The 24,582-nt window shown below is 49.4% G+C and overlaps 1 protein-coding gene across 1 annotated transcript; it reads left to right on the forward strand.

The window, feature by feature from the left end:
• The first annotated feature begins 987 nt into the window (after nucleotides 1-987).
• ube2e3 (ubiquitin-conjugating enzyme E2E 3 (UBC4/5 homolog, yeast)) lies at nucleotides 988-24,379 on the forward strand. Its single transcript, XM_023801762.2, has 5 exons — nucleotides 988-1,187; nucleotides 2,404-2,454; nucleotides 20,792-20,924; nucleotides 22,539-22,686; nucleotides 23,698-24,379. Exons 1-5 carry the CDS (start codon nucleotides 988-990, stop codon nucleotides 23,793-23,795), a joined length of 630 nt encoding a protein of 209 aa, XP_023657530.1. The 3' UTR covers nucleotides 23,796-24,379.
• Nucleotides 24,380-24,582: the final 203 nt, after the last annotated feature.

Consider the following 24,582-nt stretch of genomic DNA (forward strand, 5'->3'; position numbering starts at 1 on the left):
CGCTCCGGTCGCGCGCACGTCCCCTCGTCCGTCGGTGGTGCCTCGTCCTCTTCTTTAAAGTGAGCGAAATATAAATGGTTTTAAGATACAACCCCCCTCCTCCTCCTCCTCCTCACTGTGAGAGAAGGTGCAAATTATGCTTTCCTTGCAGCTCTCGGATCTCACCAATATCTGTGCGCTGCTGGCCATGTAAATAGCCTCGTGGTTATTTATTTATTTCTTTTATTTCCTCTACGCCGTATTCTGATAACACCGAGCTTTTCATAGCTTAGCTGGCGCTTAAAAAAACTCATACTATATCTGGTCAGCTAACAACAGCATGATTGGGGAGAGAATTAGCAGGCTAGCTAGCTGTTTTTCTGCAAAGCACTTCATGTCAGCGATGCAAAATCGCGCAGAGCTTCTGTCTCCGGCCAAATATTTGCAGAAGGTATACCGAGTGTTGATTTTTTTTAAGCCTGACGATAATATTGTGCTTGAATTATTTATTGATCGCCGGGCAGCTTGTTGACGCTTGCGGACTGCTGGTCAAGTGTTGGATTAAAATCCGAGGCGAGCATGTGCATCGCGCGTCCTTCTGAATGACAACAGTTTGGGCAATAATACGGATACATCGGAGGTGCCTGGTGCCTTACCTTTTACCTCAGCGGGTGACGGGTGGCTCTGATGTTTCCTTTTGTCCTGCTGTGGATCCTCGGAGTTTCGATTCGCATTCAGTCCAGCAAACACACACGCAACTCCCGCTCGCATTAATGCATAATTAAGTTTAATCAATGACTGTCTAAAGACCCCAGTTCGACGGAAAGTTTTGGCATCGAACAAGGCTGTCTGTTTTAAATAGTTGCAACAAAACAGCTGTTTGCTCGACATTGTAGTTAAGTCTCTCGGCGATCGTCCGTGCGCGGAGCTTTAAGAAGTTGTTCTAATATAAGTGCAATGCGGTGACACCCCCCAAAACGTTCTGCCATTTGTTCTTCAAGGAGGATCATGTCCAGCGACAGGCAACGATCGGACGACGAAAGTCCGAGCACCAGCAGCGGCAGTTCTGACGCAGATCAGCGGGACCCGCCGGCACCCGAACCCGAGGAGCACGAAGAGCGAAAGCCGCCCTCCGCCACTCAGCAACAGAAAAAGAACACAAAGCTCTCCAGCAAAACCACTGCTAAACTGTCCACAAGTGCTAAAAGGTAAACGCTTCTCACGTGAGCGCTGGCTGTTCGGTTCATGGAAACAAACTGAACGCATAAACTGAAAACACCATGCCATAAACGTGAGATGTTGAGACCAGCACATGATTTTTTTCTTTACTGTGTATATTTGTATCACTTTAACTGGAACCTTATATACATTTGCTACTAGTTTCCTACTGAAGGCCATTGTGTCATTTGTATGTTTCCAAAAATAATTGATAGTGTTTTATTGTTATATACTTTTGCGTTGCATATTAAGCAATTGTTTTTTCATGTTCCTGTTGCATATATTTAAGACTACCTTACACATGGCAATATGTGATTACATGAGTATGGATGAATTTAGGATTGGTGAGTGTCAGTATGTCCACACAGTGCATAATCTGGGCTGGTTGTTGAGGAAATGAACTCCTGTAAGTCCTTTTAATTACAGGTTCAAACACTGAACTGTGTCTTAAGTTGTTATTAGAACCTAACAGATTTTTATCAGTTACACATTTTTATATTGAACTCTACAATGGGTTCAGTAACAAAAAACAAAGATCCTGAATGTTTGGGAACATTTAGTGGCTGTCTTAGGTTTAGCAAACCTGAAAGAGTCACAAGAAAGTGGGGACAACAAGAGCGCACATTATTGGCTGGATTACAGGGAAGGCCTGTGATTTAAAGAGTCCGTTTGGCACACAAAGCATCTGAAACATGTCAGGTTTAAAATACGTAATCAGCAGATCCGCCCTAAAAATCTTCAATGGAAAAAGTAAATGTGAGAGACAAGCCTGTACAACTCTGACGATGCTCTAGGAAGACCTCTAGAGCTCCAGTTTAAAGCTCTTGTCAAATATGCCTGGGCTACCCCCGCCCCCCCCCCCCCGTGCCTCATTTGCATATAAGCTTTAAAAGAAAATCTCCTTTGGTAGAAGTGACTGGAACCCAGAGAAGAGGGCCAGGACGGGTGCTCAGGGGGACCGGCTGTGTGCTGTGCCGGACGGCAGCTCGGTCGAGCGAGGAGGAGGGGAGAAATGAGGGCTCCAAAGTTTTCCTGTTCTGGGATTCGGGTTATGCCTCTGAGAACAAAGAGGCAGCAGCCATGTTAGCTGAAGTGAGGGGGGAGAGGCAGCCCTGCATTTATCACTGCGGTGGTAGAGGGCAGTGTATTTCCTCCCCGCTTGAAATTCTCACTCCAGCTTTTTTTCCCTCCCCTTTCCCTTGGCAGAATTCAGAAGGAGCTCGCTGAAATTACTCTGGACCCTCCTCCCAACTGCAGGTATGGAAGAGCGCTCCCCCCTCCCCCCCCCCCCCCCCCCCCCTTTCCTCTGCTTACACTCGCCGCTAGCCTGATTTGACTGCAAGATCTTTATCCGCGGTTGATGCACCTGCTCTTGCAGAAGGGCGTTCTTGCACTTCTAAAGCGCAGTTTATGTTTTGCGCGAAGCGGTCTGGGGAAGCGCTCGTCAGCATTAGGCTCCGTAGATCCCGGGTGCTGCTGATTGTTGGTGTTTGGATAATTTGTGTTTGCTGTGCTTTAGGCGGTGAGTTGTTTCTGAACGGTGCAACAGATGCTTTACAGCGCTGGCTGCCTCTGAGCCAAGTGTTAAGTCTCAGTTCTGTATATGTATATTTATTGTATTAAAAAAAAAAAATGTCAGTAGATTTAAGTGCAGCTTTTTATGAAGTTATTTTCTTTTTGGTGTTTACTTACTGCCGGTACTACTTTTGCTGGTCTATTAGTAGCCTGTTGGGGATGGTGTGTGGCTCAGCAGGTTGGGATGGTGAATCTGTGATCAGACGGTTGCCAGTTCAAATCCCAGAGTCAGCAGAGTGATGTCACTATTGGGCCTCTGAGACGGACCCCTAACTCCCGACTGCTTCAGGGATCGTCTGATCTTGCTTACTCAAAATGTGTCACTTTGGAGTATTTCCTAAATAAATTTTTAAAAGTTATTGTAATAGGCATAATTACTGTTTAATCTTGAACGGTTTGGCTCTGTAAAAGATGATTGTGAGAGCTGTTAGTGTTTTAATTTAATATCTATTTAATTGCCAAGGTGAAGCTCTCATTGCTTGAGTATCCATTGTGACAGAATACCTTCAAATTTTAAATCCGTGCATGATAGCAACAGAGACATTTGTAGTAATCCTTTATTTTGTGAGGTGTCTATATTTTAATAAACTGAAAGTCAGTGTCATTGCTAATTAGTTTGATTTTTGCTAGAGGGATTTGGCAGGTCTTGGCACATAAATGGGGGGAGGATTTTTCTTTAAATAGTGGATGGTTTGCTGCAGTGTGTCAGAATGCTGAAAGTGTCTCACCAGACCTCAGCTGGCCTTCCAAGCTACTTTTCACCGCATGATTAATTTAGGAGAACTGTGCTCTGGCCAGATATCTGCCCACGTGTCTTAATTAGCGTGTTGCTGGTGATGCAGATGCGAAAGATTTATACGTTTGCTTGTTTCATGTTTTTTTTCGGCATAGTTGACTGTGTAATTTGTAAGCCAAGTGCAGCAAGGCCCATGAACTTACTTCTGTTGAATTAAAAAAAAAAAAATTAAGTTTATTTTCCTGTAATAATCAGTAGTCTGTACCTTTTGTAATTTGTTTGTGCAGGAATACACTTATAGCATTTGGCTTTCAGTGCATCTAGCCTGAAATGTTTTTTTTCTTGCCCTTTTTCTAAAGTTGAGATTTATCAGTGAGGCCCAGCACATGTGGTTTCTGTTTGGTTTTCCTGACCCGGGGCTGGCGGGCTGGCAGGCCTGCAAGGCCTGCATTCTTAGTCGCTCTGTCCTGCAGTTCACATTAATTATTTCCTGTTAAACAAACCCGCTGTGCCCACCGGGCTCGGGTCGGGCCCGTCTCCTAGGCAAAGGGGGCTCCTGTTTCGACAGCCAAGTCAGGCCGCCGGTGCCTTTTAAACCTGTGAAATCCACAAATGCGAGGCGTGCACTCGTCGACGGCCTGACAGCGGCTGTGCGGGCATCCCATGCCGGACCACGGCGCTCATCGGATACGCTCCTCGCTGTGTAATCGCTCTCCTTTCTCCAGGCGTTTGACTGTAACTCCGTGCTCATTAACCCTTGACATCTTCAAACAGGGGGGTCGCTGTGTCTGCGATTACAGCTCTGTGCGACTGCCCCACCCCCCCAGCCCGCCCCCTTCCCCTCAGGCCCTGAACGAACCCATATTGTGTCCCAGTTCCTTTAGTTCCTTTGTACCGTTTCTCTGAGCTGTAATGTCTGATTTTCTTAATTCTGCTTGAACACATGCTCTAGCAGATTTTTTTCGCCTTTGTTTTTTTGGAGGGAAAATGAAACGAGAATCTGCATCTCACGTGTCAGCTGACGACTCCAGGCTGCCTGTCAGAGTAAAACATGCCACCGCCTGGTCGTCACGGTTTCTGAAGCGAGATTTTCTTTGGCTCTGTTTACCGCCGCAGGTTACAATTTAGGGAGGAGCCGCTGACCAAACATCGGGTGTTGCTCTGCCTGGTGTTTTGGGTCTTATCCGTTTAGAGGTTAGCTAAGCTGTGGTTGCCACTGGAAACCATCGCTCGTCACGTGTTGCTCCAGACGACGGCATTGCCGTCCGAGGCCTGAAATAGTCGGGCCCCTTGTCGTCTGAGTAGCGCCTCACGGGGTAGCCAAAGACGAGGAAGGGCAGGATGAAGCGAGTATGACGGGTATACAGGAGCCGCGTGGACCCGGTCCCATTCCGCGGTGCGACATCCGGGTTTTGGAGGTGGGGCCGAAATCCTCCTGGGACCTGTAATGCAGGCTGGCGTCCTCAGAGTCGCAGAATGAGTTCTCTGAAACGCAGAGCCGAGTGAACAGAGTGTCTGACATGAGCATGGTAACTGGCGGTTTAGGCACTCTGGGTGCCTTTTCTGGCATGTGGTTTGTGTAATTTCACAGCTGCGTTCTCTTTGTGTATGTATGTATGTATGTGTGTGTGTGTGTGTGTGTGTGTGTTTGCGCATACACGCGCGCCCCAGGATTGCATAATTAAAGGAGCGCTCCATTATTTACCCAGAGGCATTCAGAGGTTGATGGGGCCGGTCAGATCGGCACGATGTCCCCGGCATGGTTTGGCGTGGCTCTGTGCGGTGCGGGCTTGCCTGGCATCAGCGCCACCCGTTCTTGCACCTTTTCGGGTTTCGACTCGCGGGCGTCTCCATGCCTGCCTTGCCAATGTGCCTCATGGTGAACCCTGCATGCACCCCCCCCCCCCTCACACACACACACAAGGGACAAATTTAAACCCCAGGCTCTGACAGGAGGGTTACGTTTTGTAGAGTTGAATGTGTGTTTGATTATTTAGTTGTGGCGGAGGGGGAGGTGCTTGGCCTGTGTGCTGTGGGGCACACAGCCCAGCTGAAAGCTGATTGGCCCCGAGAATGCCCTCTCCCCTGTCACTCAAAAAGGTTGACCCCTCTGTATGCATTTGGGCTCCTCTTATGCCTTATACCTTTAAAAAAAAAAAAAATACAAAATTCTAGAATCACCCCAGGCTTTATAGATAAATAATACAAGGTTTTCGAGCAGATATTAGCGCTCTCATCAGAGTGGTCTGAAAGCGTTTAGGCCCAGAGGACGGTGAGGGGAAGAGCCCTGGAACTGCAGCATGTACTGAATTCCCACGCAGGACTGGGAAAATCTCCCCATCTAATCCGGGACACATGCAGCGCCTGGTGGTGCAGCCGGGTCCCTGCGCGCCAGCTCAGAATGCCTGCCGTGTTGATTTCACTCCACCTGGGTTATTTTTATTGCCTGCTTTTTAATTTCTTCTGCAGATGTCTGCTGTTAGGACCACCTTAATAAAAGCAGCTAACGGAACACCGTCACTATAACCCGCGCATCTATTAATAAGCCGGCTGCTCGCTCACTTCCTGGGAGCTGCCAGCTCTTCCAGGTCTTGAGGAACCTCCTGATGGCCGAGTGGAACGTTTTCCCACCCACAAGAAACGTGACCGTTAACAGCCGATATTAGCAGAGCATCTTCTGGATTGTGAGAGCATCCTCTCGGCACACGCGGAGGACCCTGATACCGTCGTTTGTGCCGTTTGGCAAATTACCCCGAAATGATTTCAGATGTGAATTAATTTTATTTTTTTTAAAAAGGGGAAAAAAAATCAAATATATATATTAAGCACTAAATACAAAGCACAAATTACTGGATTTAAGTGAAATACATTGACAAATGGGTTATCTTGTCTGTAGTAGAGCATGCAGTAATCCATTTATATATGTATGCATTATTATATTATTATGCATAATATTTTTTTGCTGTGCATAGTAACAATGGCGATTTCCTGCCGTAAATAAGAATGTGAGTGAATTAGCTTTTATGTCTTCCTGTCAGATTGTTTTCGCAGTAAATCACTGGCCTACATACAGAAGTGCTGCAGTTTTACGCCTGGCTTATTGCGGGCCGTTAAAGCAGTTCTGCCGCTGTGTGTGTGTGTGTGTGTGTGTGTGTGTGTGTGTGTGTGTGTGTGGTCCCCAGTCGGATCCGTTTCCCAGTCCTGTCATTGGGGCCCTGCAGCCGGTCCACGTTTTTGCTCCCTGCCAGGAATTCCACAGCACCTGGGAGGGAGCAAAAACATGGACTGTCTGTGGGTCCCCGAGGACTGGATTCGGAAACACTGGCCTAGAGAGCCGGCCTGTGGGAGACCCGGAAGACCTGCAGTCGGTGGCTTCATTGCCTGGTCAGGTTATTTCTGTGACCTGGTATAATGGTGAGTCAGGCGTCTTTGTGACTGTGATCAGCAGTTTAGTGTTTTGGCGCCAGAGGGATCCCAATGTCCATGTGTCGAGGTGGGAGGGTATACAGGAGTGTGTGTGTGTGTATGTATGTATGTATATATACACACATACATTATTCAGGGCAGTGACACCTTCTACCACGAGGCTCTGTGTTTCACACCTGTAGCCTTTAGCTGTCATCAGTTTGTCACACGGATGTGTCTCTATCTAGGCATGTCTGTTCTTTGGACCTCTGTGGGGGCCCCTGGCACGCCGAGTGGCTTCTGTGGGGCCCCCGGGCACGCCGAGCGGCTTCTGTGGGGGCCCCTGGCACACCGAGCGGCTTCTGTGGGGGGCCCTGTCACGCCGAGCGGCTTCTGTGGGGCCCCCGGGCACGCCGAGCGGCTTCTGTGGGGCCCCCGGGCACGCCGAGCGGCTTCTGTGGGGGCCCCTGGCACGCCGAGCGGCTTCTGTGGGGGCCCCTGGCCCAGACTGGTACTGCCAGGAAGTCATCGATCGCCAGTCAGGTTCAGATGATATGCTGCCGGTATGATGCTCTTTAACTTATCGAAGCGTCCCTGGCTCGACCCCACCGTCGATGTCAGGGGGTCCCGCACGCGACAGTGTTTGGGGGGGGGGGTGCACGTGGCTGGGGGGGTGATTAACACGCCATGTTTTCCCGCAGCCCTGGCCGTCTCTCTGATTCATTAATTTGCTCGTTAATTAAGGCCGGCCTGTCCCAGGTGTGCAGGATCGTGTTGCAGATTAAAGTTTGACCTTCCAGGAAGTCTCCGGAAATCCGTGCCAGGCCCCCGCGTCTGGCTCCTGCAGCCGGCGGGGGTGGGGACACCCTGCTCTCCGTTTATTTCTGAAGGGTGTGGGAACAGAACACAAGCACTCCACTATTTGGCTTTTCTTAGTGACCCCCCCCCCCCCACCCCCACCAAAGGGAGAGGTGGTTCAGTCTCTCTTTTTCTCTCTCTTTCTCTCTCTCCTTATTTCTCTCTTCACCCCTCCCTCTCTCTTCCCATCTCTCTCTCCTTCTTTCTCTCCCCCCTCCCTTTTTCTTCCTGTCTCTCTCTCTCTCTCTGTCTCTCTCCCCCCCTCCCCGTTCTCTCCCTCTCTGTGTCACCCTCTCCCTGTCAGATATGACTCCCCTTCTAGATGAGTACTGTTTATTTTCCAGTCTTTCTGTAATGGGACCCGCGTGAGATGCCTGCGAGGCTCTGCAGTCGGACCGGACCGGACCGGGCCGCAGCTTTGGGTCCCAGGGGCCTCCTTCTCCAGTCTGAGTGTGACGGGGCCCTTGGCTGGCATTTATCTGTGTACGTGTGTGTGTCTGTGTGCGCGTGTGACAGGGGGGAGGCGTGTTATTTAATAGGGACGTTCCCGTTCCCCAGTGTGCGGCAGGGCACACCGCGAGTGGCCCCTGTGACTTTGCCTCTGCCTCCCGGCTCTGGGGCCGACGACCGGTGGGGAAATCTGAACAGGTTATTATTCTGTCATGCGCTGGGCAGGTGCCGGCTTCCCAGGGCCTTACAGCCGCTAGGAAGGCTGCCCTCCCAGTATGGCGTCCAAACAGAAAAGAAAATTCTGGGTAGGAAAACTGCTGGTTAATGCTACTGGTTATTGGATGTTAAATATAGGTATGTAGGTATATGGATGTTTTTTCCAGTCTCTCTTTTGTGGTATTCAGTCATGCAGGAATCAGGAATTCCCACTTGAATTGCAGCAGGTATTTCAGTACCTTTGGATTAATAATAATTATGATGATGATGATGATGATGATGATGATGATGATGATGATGATGATAATAGTAATAACAATAACAGCAGGGTGTATAATTAAGGTTGTATAATGCATCCCTAACCTGAACCTGATGTGTGTGTCCAGTATGCAGTGGTGTCTGCCTTCCAAGGATGTGCATCGGTGGTTTCTTGCTGTGTTTCGATGGGCCTTTATTCAGACAGCTTGTGTGGCCCCATCCGTCAGTCAGACAGGAGTCGTGGCTCTCGTAGCTGTAGCGGCACCTGACTGGGCTGACTGGGCCGGCTCGCCGTTCCTTTAAGCGTCCCCTCGGTCTCGTGGGCAGATTGTCGCCAGTGTGCCCTCGATTGAGCCGACCCGGCACCCCCAGCAGGCTCTGCCTGTCGCTTTGTTTTACACGCCGTGTCATGGGGGGGGGGGCCTTTTGAGTGCCTAATTAACGCCTCAGTCATCTGTCATTTGTCTTTGTCTTTTTATTGTGTATTTGTAGTTAATTTTTAAGGATTAGGTGTTTTTGTTTCTGAGGGAAGTGCTCTTTTGGAAGCACTCTGTTTTTCTTTCTCCGGCGGTCCCTGTCCAGTTTGTGGGTGGAGCTCCCGTCCTTACCTTCTAACACGCTCAGCGACGCCCTGTGCCCAATGCCAGGGAATCTTGCTGAGCACTAGCTGATCGAAGGGAGACGGCACGCTGACGCACTCGCATGGGAAATCCTGCAGCTATGTAAGCCGCCGTGAAGAAACTGCCACAAGCACGGAGGAGCATTGAAATTCAGGCCCCAATATCCATAGGACACTTGGATGATAACAGCTGGTGCCGATTCGTGGCGAGTATTACGCTGCGCCACGGGAAGGCGGGGACTCCTGCATTTCCCCCGAGAAGTTTTGGGAGCTGCTGTCTCAGATGGGGCGTGTCGGCGGGATGTGAGGGCTGCTGACCCTTCGCCTGACCGACTGGGCCTACTGCAGCCTCCGGCGTCCCTGCTGTTCCCGCCATGTGACACCGTGAGTCTGTTTGGACACAAACGGCAGCTGAAGGACTGACTGTAAATGTCGGTATGTGCCACATGTGGATCAGCTGGCTGATCCAGCGTGATGGAGCTGCGCTTGTGGTTTTGGGGGTGCAGGGGTACCGTCTCGTTCTCCCTTGTTTGTCATGAAATTTCATTACCGAAACGCTCCAGTTTCCTCATTTTGCTCTGATAATGGCCCAGCCTAATCAGCCTGTGTGCCTGTAAATGTTTCCTCATTTTGCGATGAATTGGGCCTGGATGTGCAATGGAGCCATTTTCTTTTGAACTGCTTTCCTTTCATCCCCCTTTGAGTCTTTATGTCAGGACTTGAACCAGTTCGCTTGTAAGCTCTGGCACTTCCGCAGTGACTGCAGGTACTTCTGTGGTTTCACTGAATTGGTTTGGATATCATCTTTTTAAACAACACTTTATAAAATCTCCTACCTCTTATGTGCTGCTCCCACTCGACGCTGATGTTCCCTCCCCTTCTTTGAGATTTTGGCATGTGGGTACCCAGTTTAGTACCAGTTTACCATGGTAAAACCTTTAATTAGACAAAGGAGCAAAGCCCTGCTAGCTTTTTACAGAGACTACACTTCTTATCACAGTTCGCTGGCCTGCTGTGGCTGGCAGTATTGGAAAAACTTCTGTCAAATGCCCCATCCATATACAGATGTGACGACAGGAATGGTCTCGAAGATGCTGTCACAGGACGGAGACCGTCTGGTTCCCAGTAAGTCCCCCCGGGGACCTGTCCTCTTATCTCGACATCACTTCCTGTCACATGGGCGGTCCGTCAAATTATACATCGGTGTGCGCAAAATGTCAGTCTCCCCCTAACACCCTTTTTTTTTTCTCCCTTTCCTTTCTGACTTTGTTGTATCATGAATGAACAAGAACCCCTGTGTCACATCGCTGGTTCTCGTGTAATTGTATTTGACCGTTTTTTAAATGTTGTTAATCTGCAATGGGAAAGCACCCTTTGTATGCAGGTATCGGCCAAGGTGAGCGTTACCCTCCAAACAGGCCGTACTTCCAGAGTATAGGGCTCTCTCCAGAAAATCAGCTGGTCCACTGTGGAAACATGTAGCATTGCACTGTTTAGGTGGCCCCAAGCAGTTGGATGTAAAGAGCGAACGTCGCCTGAAATTCAGGCCTCCTTGAAGGCATAATTCAATTTTCCTAAAGCTAAGAGAAAGGCCTGCTTTTCATTTCAGCTGTTGATGGTCCCCATTGCGTGGACTGGGGTTATCGTATTCTCTGTTCTTTCTTTTGGCTGCTGGTTTATGGTTACTGTAGGGTTTACTGTAGGGTTTTTTTTTTAGGGTTGGTTAATTTCCCACATGCCCCCTGACCTTTTATAGATCCTGATTGCATCTGAAAAGGAAACGTTAAACTTGAAATGAAATGTGGCACCTCCGACTGACTCCCCCCCTCCGCCGTTTGACAAATTTTAACGGTTCGTGAATTTGCAAGGACGCACACTGGTCCACGGTCATCAGAATTTTAGGCCCCCCTAGCCTGGGAGAGAAAACCTCGCATTGCTGTGAGAATTGAATATCGACCGAATGTGTCCATGTAAAAGCGTTTAAAAACGTGCAGCGTTCTCCTCCCGTGGCTGGAGCCCCTCCCTCCGGTCCGTCTGTTTCCCGTCCGCCACCGACTGCCGAGTGCTGGCTTGGGGAAACCTTCTTTTCCATTCGGATGGCGGGGCCTGTGAAAGGCCTCTTTTACGGATGTCTACCACATCACAGTCCCGGGATAAATGTCTTGACAGATCCCATAGCAACAAGTCTCGGCAAAGCAGCCCGTCGAACGTGATGGCAATAATTAGACAGTGATTCACTCCTCACCTGCGACGTTATCTGCGGATTCCTCAGGCTCTCCTGGGGCCCCTCTATGGAAACACGCTCCCTCTCTCTCTCTCTCTCTCTCTCTCTTTCTCTCTCGCTCTCTTTTCCAGCACCCAGTTTGTTATGCTGGAGTGTGTCATCTCATATTTAGCTACTTCGAAAGTAACAAAGCCATTCCTTTTCCCTTCCAGGGCCTTGTAAAAGACTTTCGTGTTGTGATTTATGTTTCATATTAAAGTAAAAAAAAAAGTAAAAAAAATATCTGGCTTCTTCCATTATTTCTTGTGGAAGAACCAGCTGTAGGTGCCCGACGCAGTCCTAGAGCCCTTTAAAGGCTTGGTTTTGTGTCCTGTCCCCCTGCATGTGTGAGGTTCTTATTTGTTTTCCTATGAGCCATTACCAGAGGGTCTGTGGGTGACTGAGTCATGTTTGCTGGGCCCTATCTGGTCAGGCCCCCCGGAAGAGCCGTGAGTGTGGTATTGGAGCCTGTCCTCCAGTGGGGGTAGTGGCCATTGGCGTGTTGGTGGGGGTGTGGTTGGTCACCGGAACTGAAAGGGTCACATTAAGCCAGAACGCTGAGGAACCAGTGGGCAACCTTATGAAGGGTATAACTGGCAAATCATATCTTGGGAAGGGCTTAATTTTGACTATATGGTGTGATTTAAATTTTTTTTTTCTTTTGAGCCGTTCTGACTGTAAGGCCTCGCCGGTCCGCTTACCTCGTTCAGTTTCGAAAACCGCAACCTCACAGCGAAAACCACTGCGAGGGTCCTTGCGTCACGGCAGCCAGCAGTCAAAGCGGAGCGAATCGTGGCCCGATTTGATTTAACCAGCGATTGTTTTGCTTTTCATTATGTAAATTCACCTACCTACCTTGACGCCTTCAGGATTGCGCTGTAGCTGAAGTGCTTGCCGTGAATCCTCGCTTCTCCACCGGGCCGAGGCGTACTCTGAGCTTTACAGCGTCACACATGTCCCCGGAACTGCCGGGGGTTCACGCAGTAGCCGCGTGGGTGGCTGGGGGCGCGGCTTGATTCCTCACTGAGGGGAATAACCTTACTGAAAGCACATGTGCTTCATCCTGTGTGTCTGTCTGCGTGTGTGCATGTCCTTAATGCAGCATAACTATTCACCCAATATGAACGTCAAAGCTGGTTTTGTGGTACATACACACTATAACTCCCCCCAACACACCGGTGTGGTAATATATAGGGGACCTTTTGGCCCCGCTGATGAGCAGGGGCACCTGGTTCAAACATCCGCAGGGTATTTATAGTCCTTGCCCCCCCTTTTAAAAAAATTTTTTTTACCCGTCTTCCCAGCGATAGCTGCATGAGGCAGACTGCAGTGAGGCTGCGTGCGGTGTAGCCACGCCGGGTTAAGCCGTGGTGGGATTTTCCGTGTGTAATGTGAAAGGGCAGAGTGAGATCTCTTGGGGGTGGGGTGGGGGGGGGGTGGCGGTGTGGCAGGAGTGGGCCTGGTTTAGTTTATTTGCATATGAGGCTGCTGCATCACAAACCTGACTCTCTTAATGTTTTAATTTATTTAATTTATTAATGTTAGAAAAATTTGAGGAGCTGTTATGGCACGTCGCTGGACCTCCACGGCATCGGGCACTGGCCTGACTATGTGGTTAGGGAGGGGGGTGACGTGATCGTAGCCTGACCCGACGTCGTGAGCACGTCACCAGCTGACGAGCCGGCGAACGCCGGTGATGTTAGCGTGCCGCGGTCAGACCAGCGGGATGGCTGCACCTGACCCCATCAAGGGGGTCGCTGGCCGGGTGCCAGGCCTGCTCTTACCGTTTAAAAAGCTATATTTATTAAACATGAAGGTCAGTGTGGTTTTCCTGGTGTCATATTGAGATAATGACTCCGTTAGTGGTGCAAAGCAGTATTCTGAGTGGTTGTGGTGAAGCCTGATGTCTCGACGCAGACGCAGACGCAGACGCACACACAGGCACACAAACGCTTCCTCTGCCACCCTTTCCCCTCGGCCTGGCCTGCACATACCACAAACCGCAGGTGGGGTTTATACAGAGTGCCGAGGCCTTACCCATTGAGGGCAGAGTGAAAAGGATTTTTTAATTTTTTTTATTTTTTGCTTCACGCTGCGTCTTACTGTAAGGGCTTTGCAGCATAAATCAGCCCAGGGGGAAGCAGCACACTACCACAAACCCTGATTTCGGACCTTTGATTCAGACCCACTGTGGAGTGGACTTTTGATACCCATGAGGTCTGATTCATAGGCTGGTTTCTTGCCAGCTGACTGAAGTGGCGTAACCCTTTTATTGGGGCAAGGGGGAGAGCAGGGGAGTATTACTCTGTGCCTTTGTATCAAATGTTTTCTTGCTTTATTTCCCCCCTCCCCGGGGGCTGGTAGGCCAGTGGCACCAGAGGTGCTGCCCTGTGGTTCAGGCCAGCAGATGACACGGCTCCTCTGTGGTGGTCTGGTCCGCCCCCCCATTACGGGGGTGAGCTCATACTGCATTGTTTACGGTCAGTGAATATCTTCAGTCTTTCTGCCCTTCACCCCCAGAGCCTCACTACTGCTGTTTCGATTTCAAATGCTAATGAAATGGCTTGATTTGGTATAATATGTATTTTTTGATGTGCATTTGTGTGTGTGTGTGTGTGTGTGTGTGTGGGTGGTATGTTTGCGTGTGGGCTCAGTTAGGTAGGGGGGTGTTTTAGGTTCCCGTTACTGTTTTTTGCGTGTTCTCCACTTTCCGGGCGTGATGATATATAAACCACACTCGCGTCTATAAAGTCAATGTAAAGGAGCGATTTCTTCCCTTTGATAATCTCACAGTAATAGTGATCCATGACTCCTCCGAGAGTGATGATAAAGAGCTGAACTGGAATCCGCGAGGAATTCCTTCCATACCAGTGGATGCTTCAAACCACCACGAGTCATCGAAAGGGATTCCGCGGCACCTCTTAGGAAATGCCTCATTTGAAGTCTGTCATTTTCCATTTGTTTGGAAACAGAGAACATTATTATTATACTTGGCTTTAGTCGCGCTCCCCGGTTTCAGCAGGAGGATCGCTGCGCTGAAATGTTATGTATATTGAAATAAACAAAATCCCTTTGATTTACAAGTGTGATTTATGTAGAGGACTTCTGTGGCCGGTCTTCTCCTCTGAGCTGCTCAGCGCTGTAACTAGTGGGCCGGATCCTTATCCCTTTTTATTTCGCCTTTCAATGCACTTGCTTTAACGGTTGATCTGTATGAGAGCGACATGCACCCGAGAGTTAAGTGACGGGGATGGGTTAAATACACTCACAGAGGCAGGCGCCCCTCTACAAAACTGGCCTGGCAGATGGGGCCGGGAGGTTCTTAAACCGTTTCTCAGTCCTCTGTTGAACAGGGCTGGAAATGCTTGCTTTGCATGAATGATTCCCATTGATCGCGGCGTCTCTACGTATAGAAATGCCCCTCTGTCCGCACATAGAGGTGCGCTAAGCCAAGGTACAGATTGAATCTGCAGCAGCACCTTAGGGTAATATCAGGTCCGCTGTTCTGGGTTTTTGGGTCTGCTCCAAAGGATGCCGTGTGGGGTGTTTATTTAAGTCTTAATGTAATGCCCCTTATTCAAATCTGTTGAATCTAATCTGTGGAAAACAAACTGGGCACACAGACCCAGAGACTCGGACATTTGCATAATGCACAAATGTGTGACTGAGCCGTTTTGAATTTCCCCGTCCATTTTAGTGTGTTTGACTGTGTCTCTTATACGCCCACACATTAGTAACGCATGAATAATTAAAGCTTACGTGCATGCATTGAAGACGGGAATAATATTCAGAGTAAAATTTGCATAGTTTTTAGGATTTACTGGTTTGTAGCTGGAAAATACCTTGATGGGTTTTTAAAACACAAGCAGTTAAGAGGGCTGGCACTGGGGGTGGAATTAAGTGTTAATTCATGCGATGTGTCGTTGTACTGCCATTATTTCTCGGGTGGGATGTAATAACATTTATAAGGGGATGTGAAAGGGCTCGTAAAAGACGCGGCTGGGGGGGGGGGCAGCGGCCCGGCTTCTCCTCTGGAATAAGGGGAGCGCGGATCGCGAAGCACCGGTAGGATATCCCAGCGTCTGCCGGTATATTATCTGATAACTAATTATCATTAACAAAGCAGAGCACGCAAACTTTGATATGTCGATCCGTAGTTTATGCTGTCGGGGGCCATGCTTAACCATGAATTGGTGATTTGAAGCTGTTTTATGAAAAAAGACGGGAAATCCATAGTGTGGCCATATCGGCGCGCGCCTTTGGGGACTCCGGAGCGCTCCTTTGGGGACTCCGGAGCGCGCCTTTGGGGACTCCGGAGCGCGCCTTTGGGGACTCCGGAGCGCTCCTTTGGGGACTCCGGAGCGCGCCTTTGGGGACTCCGGGGGCGTCCCTTTGGGGACTCCGGAGCGCGCCGTTGGGGACTCCGGAGCGCGCCGTTGGGGACTCCGGAGCGCGCCGTTGGGGACTCCGGAGCGCGCCTTTGGGGACTCCGGAGCGCGCCTTTGGGGACTCCGGAGCGCGCCTTTGGGGACTCTGGAGCGTGCCTTTGGGGACTGCGGAGCGCTCCTTTGGGGACTCCGGGGGCGTCCCTTTGGGGACTCCGGAGCGCGCCTTTGGGGACTCCGGAGCGCGCCTTTGGGGACTCCGGAGCGCTCCTTTTCCCCGAATCAAAGATTTATTCGGTAAATTCAGAGCGCGCGCTAATGTCATGTATAATAGATAATGCATTCATTGATAACGAATAATAGATTCTTTTGGGCCGAGTAAGACTGAATCCAATTAAAGGGGGGTTTTAAACATCTGTGCTTTTACTAATTTATCAAGGCATGCCGTAATGATGGTTTCCACCTTGTCTTTAATTTACAGCTTAAGGGGCAGGGAGATTGAAGGATCTCCAGCCTGCACTGTTACTTCAGTGAGGTCCAACCTTGCATTGCAGATTGAGGTTTCATCCATCCATCCATCCTTCCATCCATATATTTTCTGTAACTGCTTATCTACAGGCGCAAGGCAAGGAACAACCCAGGATGGGGCACCAACCCATCATGGTTACATTATTATGTGAAATAATAAAACTAACATTTTCAATTGAATTCAACATTTTTATATTCAACCCAACTTCGATTCATTTCAATGTTTTATATAGCGCCTTTCACAACAGAGTTGCCCCAAGGCACTTTACGTGGATGTGTTGTGATACATTACAACATCGTTAAGAGAGAGTAATACAAAACAGAGGAAGGAAGAGAGGAACCAAAAACTCCCAAGGATGGAAGAGAAAAAACCTCTGGAGGTCCAAGGTCAACCCCCCCCCCCCATTTTTCACGTTTTAGTTTGACATATGGCTTATTTTTTAAGTGGAATATGTAAGAAGGTGCATAGCGACTGTAGGTGTTTTAAAATAAATTCTGTCCACTTTATGAAAATATGATTCTGAACCGTCTTTAATACTAGGAATTTCACAGCACTCAAAAGTTTTATGTCCTTCATATTCCACTGAAGAATATAGTACAAATGCTGCGTACCTCTTACTTTTCAGTGTGATTTATTCCAGGTTATTTATTTTATTATATATTCTGGTCCTCTATTCCTTTAAAAGTCTCCCATGGCTTGTTTTCTGGGGAATGGTAATGGTTTTTATTGAAGTGCAGCTGTAACGGCCCCCTTCCTTGGAAGTCTCCTTTTGTGTACGGCAGTGAGTTCGTCCGGTCCTGATGAGTCCACCTAACCGTTCAGTTCGTTTAGGTCGGCCAGTGACGCCAAACATGGTTTCTGGGTGTCGAAGACCAAGTCAAATCTTGGCCCGGTCAGGGTTCTGGAGCCTAAAGCTTTTTTCTGTGTAATTTCAGAGCACAGTTTAGTGCTAACAACACCCCCCCCCCCCCCAAGCTCTGGCGGAAGCTGAGGACAGCTGGCCAGGTGTTGGCTAATTACATGGCAGGTAGCCCATCCCTACACGTGCAGGAGCCAGAGAGGAATTTCAGCTGCACATGTTCCTGTTTCTGCTGCAAACTCTAATAACGGGACAAGCGTGTAAATGATGCTTCCTTAAAATTTTCCTTGAGGGTCTTTCCCCAGTTCCCATGGACCACCAGACATTCCAAAATTTTTGTTCCATCCTGGCTCCCAACACATTTGTACCTGGTATTCGGTGTTAGCGATTGTTTGGTTTCGGTGTGCAGGGAGGGAGCAAAAACGTGGCCTGTCTGGGGGTCCCCAAGTACTGGGTTCAAAAACACTGGTCTATGTCAAACTATGGAGTCCAGCCTCTGAAATCTAAAGGCCCTGAGTCCGTGGCCGATGCTGCTGAAGTTGGGCGATCCCTTTAGCATCTTAGCATTAGCATCGAAGGAAGGTGAGATTAGCATGAGTAAATATGCGAATTAATGAATTAAAGTTAAGCCTTCCTCTGGTATGTTCCCAGTTGCCCCCCAAGCCTTTTAATTTTGTTCCTGGAGAAATGGCTCCCAGAAGCAGACGCTCCCAGTGTGGACCGCTGCACTACTGTGATCTAATTTTATTTTGTTTGATTAAGCGCAAATGTCTGGATGCCATCCAGCAGAGGAAGAAAAGCAAGAAGAGAGATGGAGGAGAATATAAAAACTTTTCTGGGTAATTAACGGACATTGTTGTTGTTCAAAGGATCACTGTATATAAGAAATAGCTATTATGTACTGTTTGTGTCGGTTGGGAAATGATCATTCTTAGCTTTTAGCTGCTTAATTTGTCCGACTTGTACTTGGTGAGGCAGCGCTGGGAATGTTTTATGTCCTTTGCCTTGAGAGCTCGCGAGGGACTGCGGGTGTGTGTTTATCTCCATTTTAACAGAAGAATTGTGCAGCTGTGAGGCAGAATTTTCCTGAATTGAGGTGTGTTTGTATGCGAAATTTGATGCGGCTGTATGGCAGAGGCTGTCAGCTGCTGTGGCAACGTATTGACAGCAGCGATGTCGGCCTCTCTGGCTGACGCACACACGCACGCACATTCCCAACACGCACAGCAGTGACTTAAACCTCACAGCCGTGTGCGCGATGTGCACACTCACTGTAAACACCAGTGATCCTATGGCTCAGCCCACTCCTACCGGCCCGGGGCTCTGGGATTTCAGCTGCTGTTTGTTAGTATGTCGTGCTGCTCTATGAGGAATGTTGCACTGCAAGAAAGCTCATTAATTCGTGTGTGATACTAGAGTAAATGAAATAACCTCTTTTGCTGTTACATTTATGTGCCAGGCCAGGAAGAAGCACCATGTGACAGAATTTGGTTTCTACTTACGTCCATTTCAGTGAAACGTTTTACAGGGATAACAAAAAATATGCATCTTAAAAAGACCCAGTCAGTATGCTCATCAGAAGGAATGATGTAATTGCATGTGGAAGAGGGCAGCGTTTTGATGGTGTTTATGGGAAGCCATTTTGTTTCCTTGACTTGGTTGCCTCATTTGTTGGAAGAAAGGGGTGTTTTCGTTATTGGTGGGGACACTTTTCAGGAAGGCAGTGTTGCTCCATGTGGCCTCCGAGGGTCACCGATTGGCTGAGTATGCCTGGGGATGTGTGGGAGCTGCAGAACTGGGAGGGTTTGAATTGAGAAACACCCCCCCCCCCCAATCAGTGAGGCCGGTGGGAGCTCCCTTCCTTTTGACAAGATGCCCGGCAAGCTCCGTATACCTATTCCAAAAGAAATGCTGAGCTCTGCATCCTGCCCTGGTGCCCAGCCCCAGAGTCAGCGCCGAGAGATTTCTAACAGTTTCCATCAGTTCAGCTTTTTAAAACAGTGATTTAAAGACAGTCCTGCCCGGTCCCCGAAATCCCCAGGTCTCAACCTTGGACATATTATAAAATTCTGGTGTACCTCGAGGTAGCATTCCATGCCTCTAAAATACATCATCTTATGTTCTTTATTAAGCTCTGTGGGACGAGAGGCGATTGGGCCTGAGTGTCCTTGCTGGCGTTATGGCGCGATGCGTGTAGAAGGGAAGACTCAAAGTCATCTCCCTGGAGCTTGAAGTACTTTTTCCTTTGTCTCCCACACATGATTTAGTGCGGAAGGCGTTTATCGGAATATAGCTACCCGTCTTTGAACGAGACCTGAACGGCATGATAAGGCGGGATATACAAACTCGTGAATCTCTTTATAGTCGCGCTGCTGGCGGCGCTTCAACGAAAAGGATGCCCCTGATGCGGGGGTATTGTGCTGGGGAAGCGATTGCATTTCACGGCATATAAAAGTTTTGCCATGTGCAGAATAGCCACCACTACTCTGCAGTTGGCTAGGAGCGATCTTTCAAAAGCCATTATTCTGCAGTTCTGCAAGTTTTATCGCCCATTTTTGGCCTTTTATTTTTGTTATCCTTCCCATAATGAAGCTATGAGCAAATTGTCGTTAGAAAGGAAGACAGAGTTTTTCTTATGCACATATTTAAAAAGGCTGCCTTAGAGTCTGCAGGAGGAAGATCTACTGTGGATGCTGGCTTTGGAAGGGGGGCCCCCTCCGGTGTCTGATGATTACCATGATCCGGACGTGGCGGACGGACGCCAGCTCACGGCAGCCTGTGCGATCTCCAGCCCCCCCCCCCCCCGTTTGTTATGGCTACCGGGTGGCGGAAAAATGCAATCTGCGGTCGCCTCGGCAACATCGGAGTCATTCGGGAAAGATGGGGGTGGGGGGGGGGTCCTGAACGACCAAATGACCTTTGCGTAGTCTGAGACGTTGTGTTTCCTGGGGGTGAGCTACAATTTCAGTCGTTTATCCACCAGGCCTTTCCCGTTCCGCGCCGTTTCGGCATTCCTCCAGCCAAAGCTTCCCCCGGTCGTGTCTTTCCGAGATCTTGACTCCGTTGATGTTTGTCCTTCCCCAAGTACAGACAAGGCAGCAGCTGGGCCAAACTCCCCTTTGCCGGCTGATGATAGCTTTATTGCTGGGAAATTGGCGAGATCCCTGGGCAGGTTTGCTGGATGGGGATCCCAGCCATCTGCAGTGTGGAGGAGTGGCACCCTGGGCTGCAGCCAGGGACAATTTCTAGGATAGTTTGTGGTGGGGGGGCATAAGAGGGGCCAATCTTATCATTAGCCAGTGATATGAGTTATCTGAGGGGGCACTCCGGCCGCCAATCGGCTTTCAGCTGGAGCTAGTGCCTCTACCCGCCCCAATACATATGCCGTAGGCTGCGGTCATGTGACGAGCTTGTGTGGGATTTCTGCTTCTGTGTCTGCAGCGCTGGGCCCAAAGGAGACAACATTTACGAATGGAGGTCCACTATCCTGGGCCCCCCTGGCTCTGTGTACGAGGGTGGCGTCTTCTTCCTGGACATCACCTTCTCTTCAGACTACCCCTTCAAACCACCAAAGGTATGACACCCCCGCCCCATCTCCCTGTGCTCGTCCGACCCCCGCATACTTCCCAGCTGGTCCTTTTATCCAGAGTCGCTTTTTTGCCAGCTTTCCCAGCCGGGTGTTTTCACTGGGGTGATTCATGTTAAGTACATTATTCAAGGGTACAACAGAAGGCATCCTCTTGGGATCTGAGTGAGCAGCGTTCAGGGGAAAAGTCCAAAATCATCGCTAACCCCTTGGTTGTGCTGCTAGCGGCTGGGGCGAGGGAAAACATGACAGAAATTGACAGATTAAACTGAACAATTCTACGGTGTCATGTCAAAGATGAGCCCTTTAATCCAACAAGATTCACTGGCACCCCTGATGGATGCCACACGCTGCAATGCCGGTGCTCACCCCTAAGCGGCGCTCTAGCATGGACAGCTTAACCAATCGAGCGGCAGAGGAAAGCAATTAGTGGAATGTGCAGCCGGGACCGTTAACGATGCCGGGGTGTGTTTACGGCTCTGACATTAAGGGGAAGTGCCGGGTGCGTTGTTCCCGCTTAATTAGAATCTCAGCGGCCTGTTCCATCTGGACAGACGCACGCCCCCACCCCGCTGCCCCCCCCCCCCCCGTCACCATGCCGCCGGTGTCATCTTTAAAGTATATGTTTATTCAGTTGATGAAGAAAAAGCTGCCCTCTGTTTTTGTTTGGCTTTTTTTATTATTATTATTAAATGTCAGAAGATGATATTTGGGGTTTCCTGCTCATTTAACGGCAGGTGTGGCGTGAGGAGGACAGCCGACACCCAGAATCTTCCGGCTGCATTTTATGATATGCCACGCTGTTGTGGATTGGCAGGGCGACCGCTTCTGTGGTCTGGAGGCCCGGAGCTGTGGGGGTTGGGGAGGGGCGCCCCCTCCCGTTACGCCTGGGCCTAAAAGCAGGGTGGGGGGGCAGAGCCCGAGCTGAGCCAGATGGGTACTGACCCCACCCATCTAGCCCTGGCTCTGCATGCTCATGCTTTCAGTATAATTACACCATTGTACGCGCCTCCCCACGCCCGCCGCGTCACATGACCATCAAAGCTGAGCTGTTTGCTGTCCGGCCTCAGGGACACAAAGGCCTGCGTGCTCACAGCGTTGGTGTCTGTTCCCGTGCGCTATCTGCTCCCTGACCTCGATGACCTCTGACCCCGCTGTTGTTGTCCCCCGTGGCGCAAAGCTGTGTTTTGTTCGCTATGCTAATTGTGTCCTCGGGGCTGCACAATGGCTGCGTCGGCCTAGGGAGAAGATAGCGGGGCGTGTTGTCTTGCCGCCCCCCCCCCCAGCCTGTTATTGACTCTTCTGTGCAATGATAAACTGGGGAGTTATTAGCGACTCCGATGTCTCCAAGTCCCCATTTTTACTGCCAGCTCTGTTTTTGTTCCAGGGCTAAAGGAATAATTTTTAAATACTTTACATGTTTGAACATAAACAAGCGATTTGGACAGGTACAAATTTTGTAAGCGTGTGAGGAATAGTGCCCTTTGTGCGGGTGTGCGTGAGTAGGGGCGTGTTTGTGGTGCAGTGTGGTTAGTGGACACAGCCTTCCGCTGGCTTTCTGAGGCTGGTGAGTCCATCCCCAGTGACACATTTCGCCCGCAGGTCACGTTCCGCACCAGGATCTATCACTGCAACATCAACAGTCAGGGCGTCATCTGCCTGGACATCCTGAAGGACAATTGGAGCCCCGCCCTCACCATCTCCAAGGTCCTGCTGTCCATCTGTTCCCTCCTGACAGACTGCAATCCTGGTAAGTGGGTGGGGACTTGCACTTATCAATCACCTTGAGTGGTAACGGATAGCAGCCAATAACTGGCAGAGTTTATTGGGGACGTGATTAGAGATGGAGGAAGAGCAGCAGTGCTTTAACCAAGCTAATGGGCCTTCCCAAGTACATAACAGGAAATGCTTGTCTGCCTAATGGCTGGCTCTCAGATGTCCTCTGGATTACGCTCCTCTTGTATTTACCTTTGCAGCATTTCTGTATTCATGCTCGCTATTAATTCGGGAAGCCCAATGCGGGCGTTAAGGTCGGCACGACTCGGTCAGGGGGGAAAGCAGGATGTTTTTGAATGCAGATTTAAATGTATGTGTGCACAGGACAAGTAGATGCAGTCGTGATTCTCTTTGGACTCGGGCTGCCGGAGACTGCTTTGCTTTTGCCGAAAGAAGCCAGTGTTACCTTGAGTGAACGGCTCGTACAGACGGCCAAAAGAAGCATAGATATGGGGGCTCGTGGTGCAGCTGAATGTTTTAGATCAGAAATGTATGAAAACATTCATGGCTCCGTCAGCATCCTATTAATGCACGGCTTCCCAATTATTTTTCCCTGGATGGCCAAATTCTGTCAGCCACTGCCACCCATAAAATTTACCAAATGGTGGTGGTGGGTGGGGGGGCTGTTCAGAATGAGGCTGCAGAGAATATTTTTATTCCTGGCCGTATTTCGGTCCAGATGTGGCCCGGAGTCTGCCTATCGAGTATCCATATCTTTAATGTCTGTCTTGAAGTAACGGCCGACAGTTAAGTACCAAATACAGCTGGATTCCTTGGGTCATTATGGAATTAAAGTGATGGGTTGACTAGAGCAGGTTCCTCAGACCAGTCCACAAGAACCCCCAGTCGGTCCACGGTTCTGCTCCCTCCCAGCTCCCAGGGAATTAGCTCCCACTGGATTAGAGATCTTGAATTTGATGGTTTGAGGACCTCTGACACACTCACGTTCGTTATTGTCCCCCCCTCCCTCCCCCGCCCTCTCCAGCGGACCCCCTGGTGGGTAGCATAGCCACACAGTACCTGACCAACAGAGCGGAGCATGACAGGATAGCTCGGCAGTGGACCAAACGATACGCCACATAGGCCCCCAGGGGCCCCGCCAACAGCCGGCCCCTCGCGTGAAGAGCCTGGAGGCGACTTCACCGCGTGCAGCAAATCTTTATAGCCTTTACAATACGGACTTCTGTGTACATGTTATACTGGTTCTGCTCTGTGCTTTTACCTCATGAAGACTGAGACGGGAGCCTCGCAGGTAAATGCTACTCGAGTAGAATTTTGTAGCTGTAGATTTAGTTATGTTTAAATGCCTACTTGCAAGTCTTGCTTCTTTTGGGATATAAAAATGTATTTTGTGATGTAATAAGGGAAACTGTTCCTAAAGTCAACCAAATATTATGGTGCATTTTAGCCTAATCCATTATCTGTATGAAGTTAAGGAGAAAAGGAAAAAAAACAACAAAAAAAAAAACTAGCTGTAGATGATTAGGAATTATGTCATTTATATGAAACCCAGATCCATTTCCAGTTATGTGGTACATGCTGTTGTGAACTCTGTTTTACCTTTGTCAGTTTGTAACGAAGAGATTTCATCGAACCTTTTGTAGTTCAGCGAAGGTGAACCGTCACTGTAACATCACCAAACACAATAAACTTGTTCCCCAAGGTGACACGTGTGCTGTGTCGACTCGACAGGTTGCGTCCTGACACCACAATCAGGTCTGGGGGGTTTGGGGGGGGGAGTCATGTGCGGTATTTTAGTAACTTTAATTTTCAGATGGCCTGAAATGATGGTGCCCCTGCCCCCAAAATCAACCCAACAGTGTATTTTCTCCAAACCTGTCCACATGCTCATTGTCGAATGTCAGCATTG

Source organism: Paramormyrops kingsleyae, chromosome 16 (genome assembly GCF_048594095.1).
Source record: "Paramormyrops kingsleyae isolate MSU_618 chromosome 16, PKINGS_0.4, whole genome shotgun sequence".
In the NCBI taxonomy this organism is placed as follows: Eukaryota; Metazoa; Chordata; class Actinopteri; order Osteoglossiformes; family Mormyridae; genus Paramormyrops; species Paramormyrops kingsleyae.

Bases quoted from the DNA above. Each gene is read 5' to 3' on its own strand.
- ube2e3 (XM_023801762.2), top strand. From the start codon at position 988: ATGTCCAGCGACAGGCAACGATCGGACGACGAAAGTCCGAGCACCAGC. The intron at 1,188-2,403 runs GTAAACGCTTCT...TTCCCTTGGCAG, and splicing joins CTGTCCACAAGTGCTAAAAG to AATTCAGAAGGAGCTCGCTG. The intron at 2,455-20,791 runs GTATGGAAGAGC...CTGTGTCTGCAG, and splicing joins GACCCTCCTCCCAACTGCAG to CGCTGGGCCCAAAGGAGACA.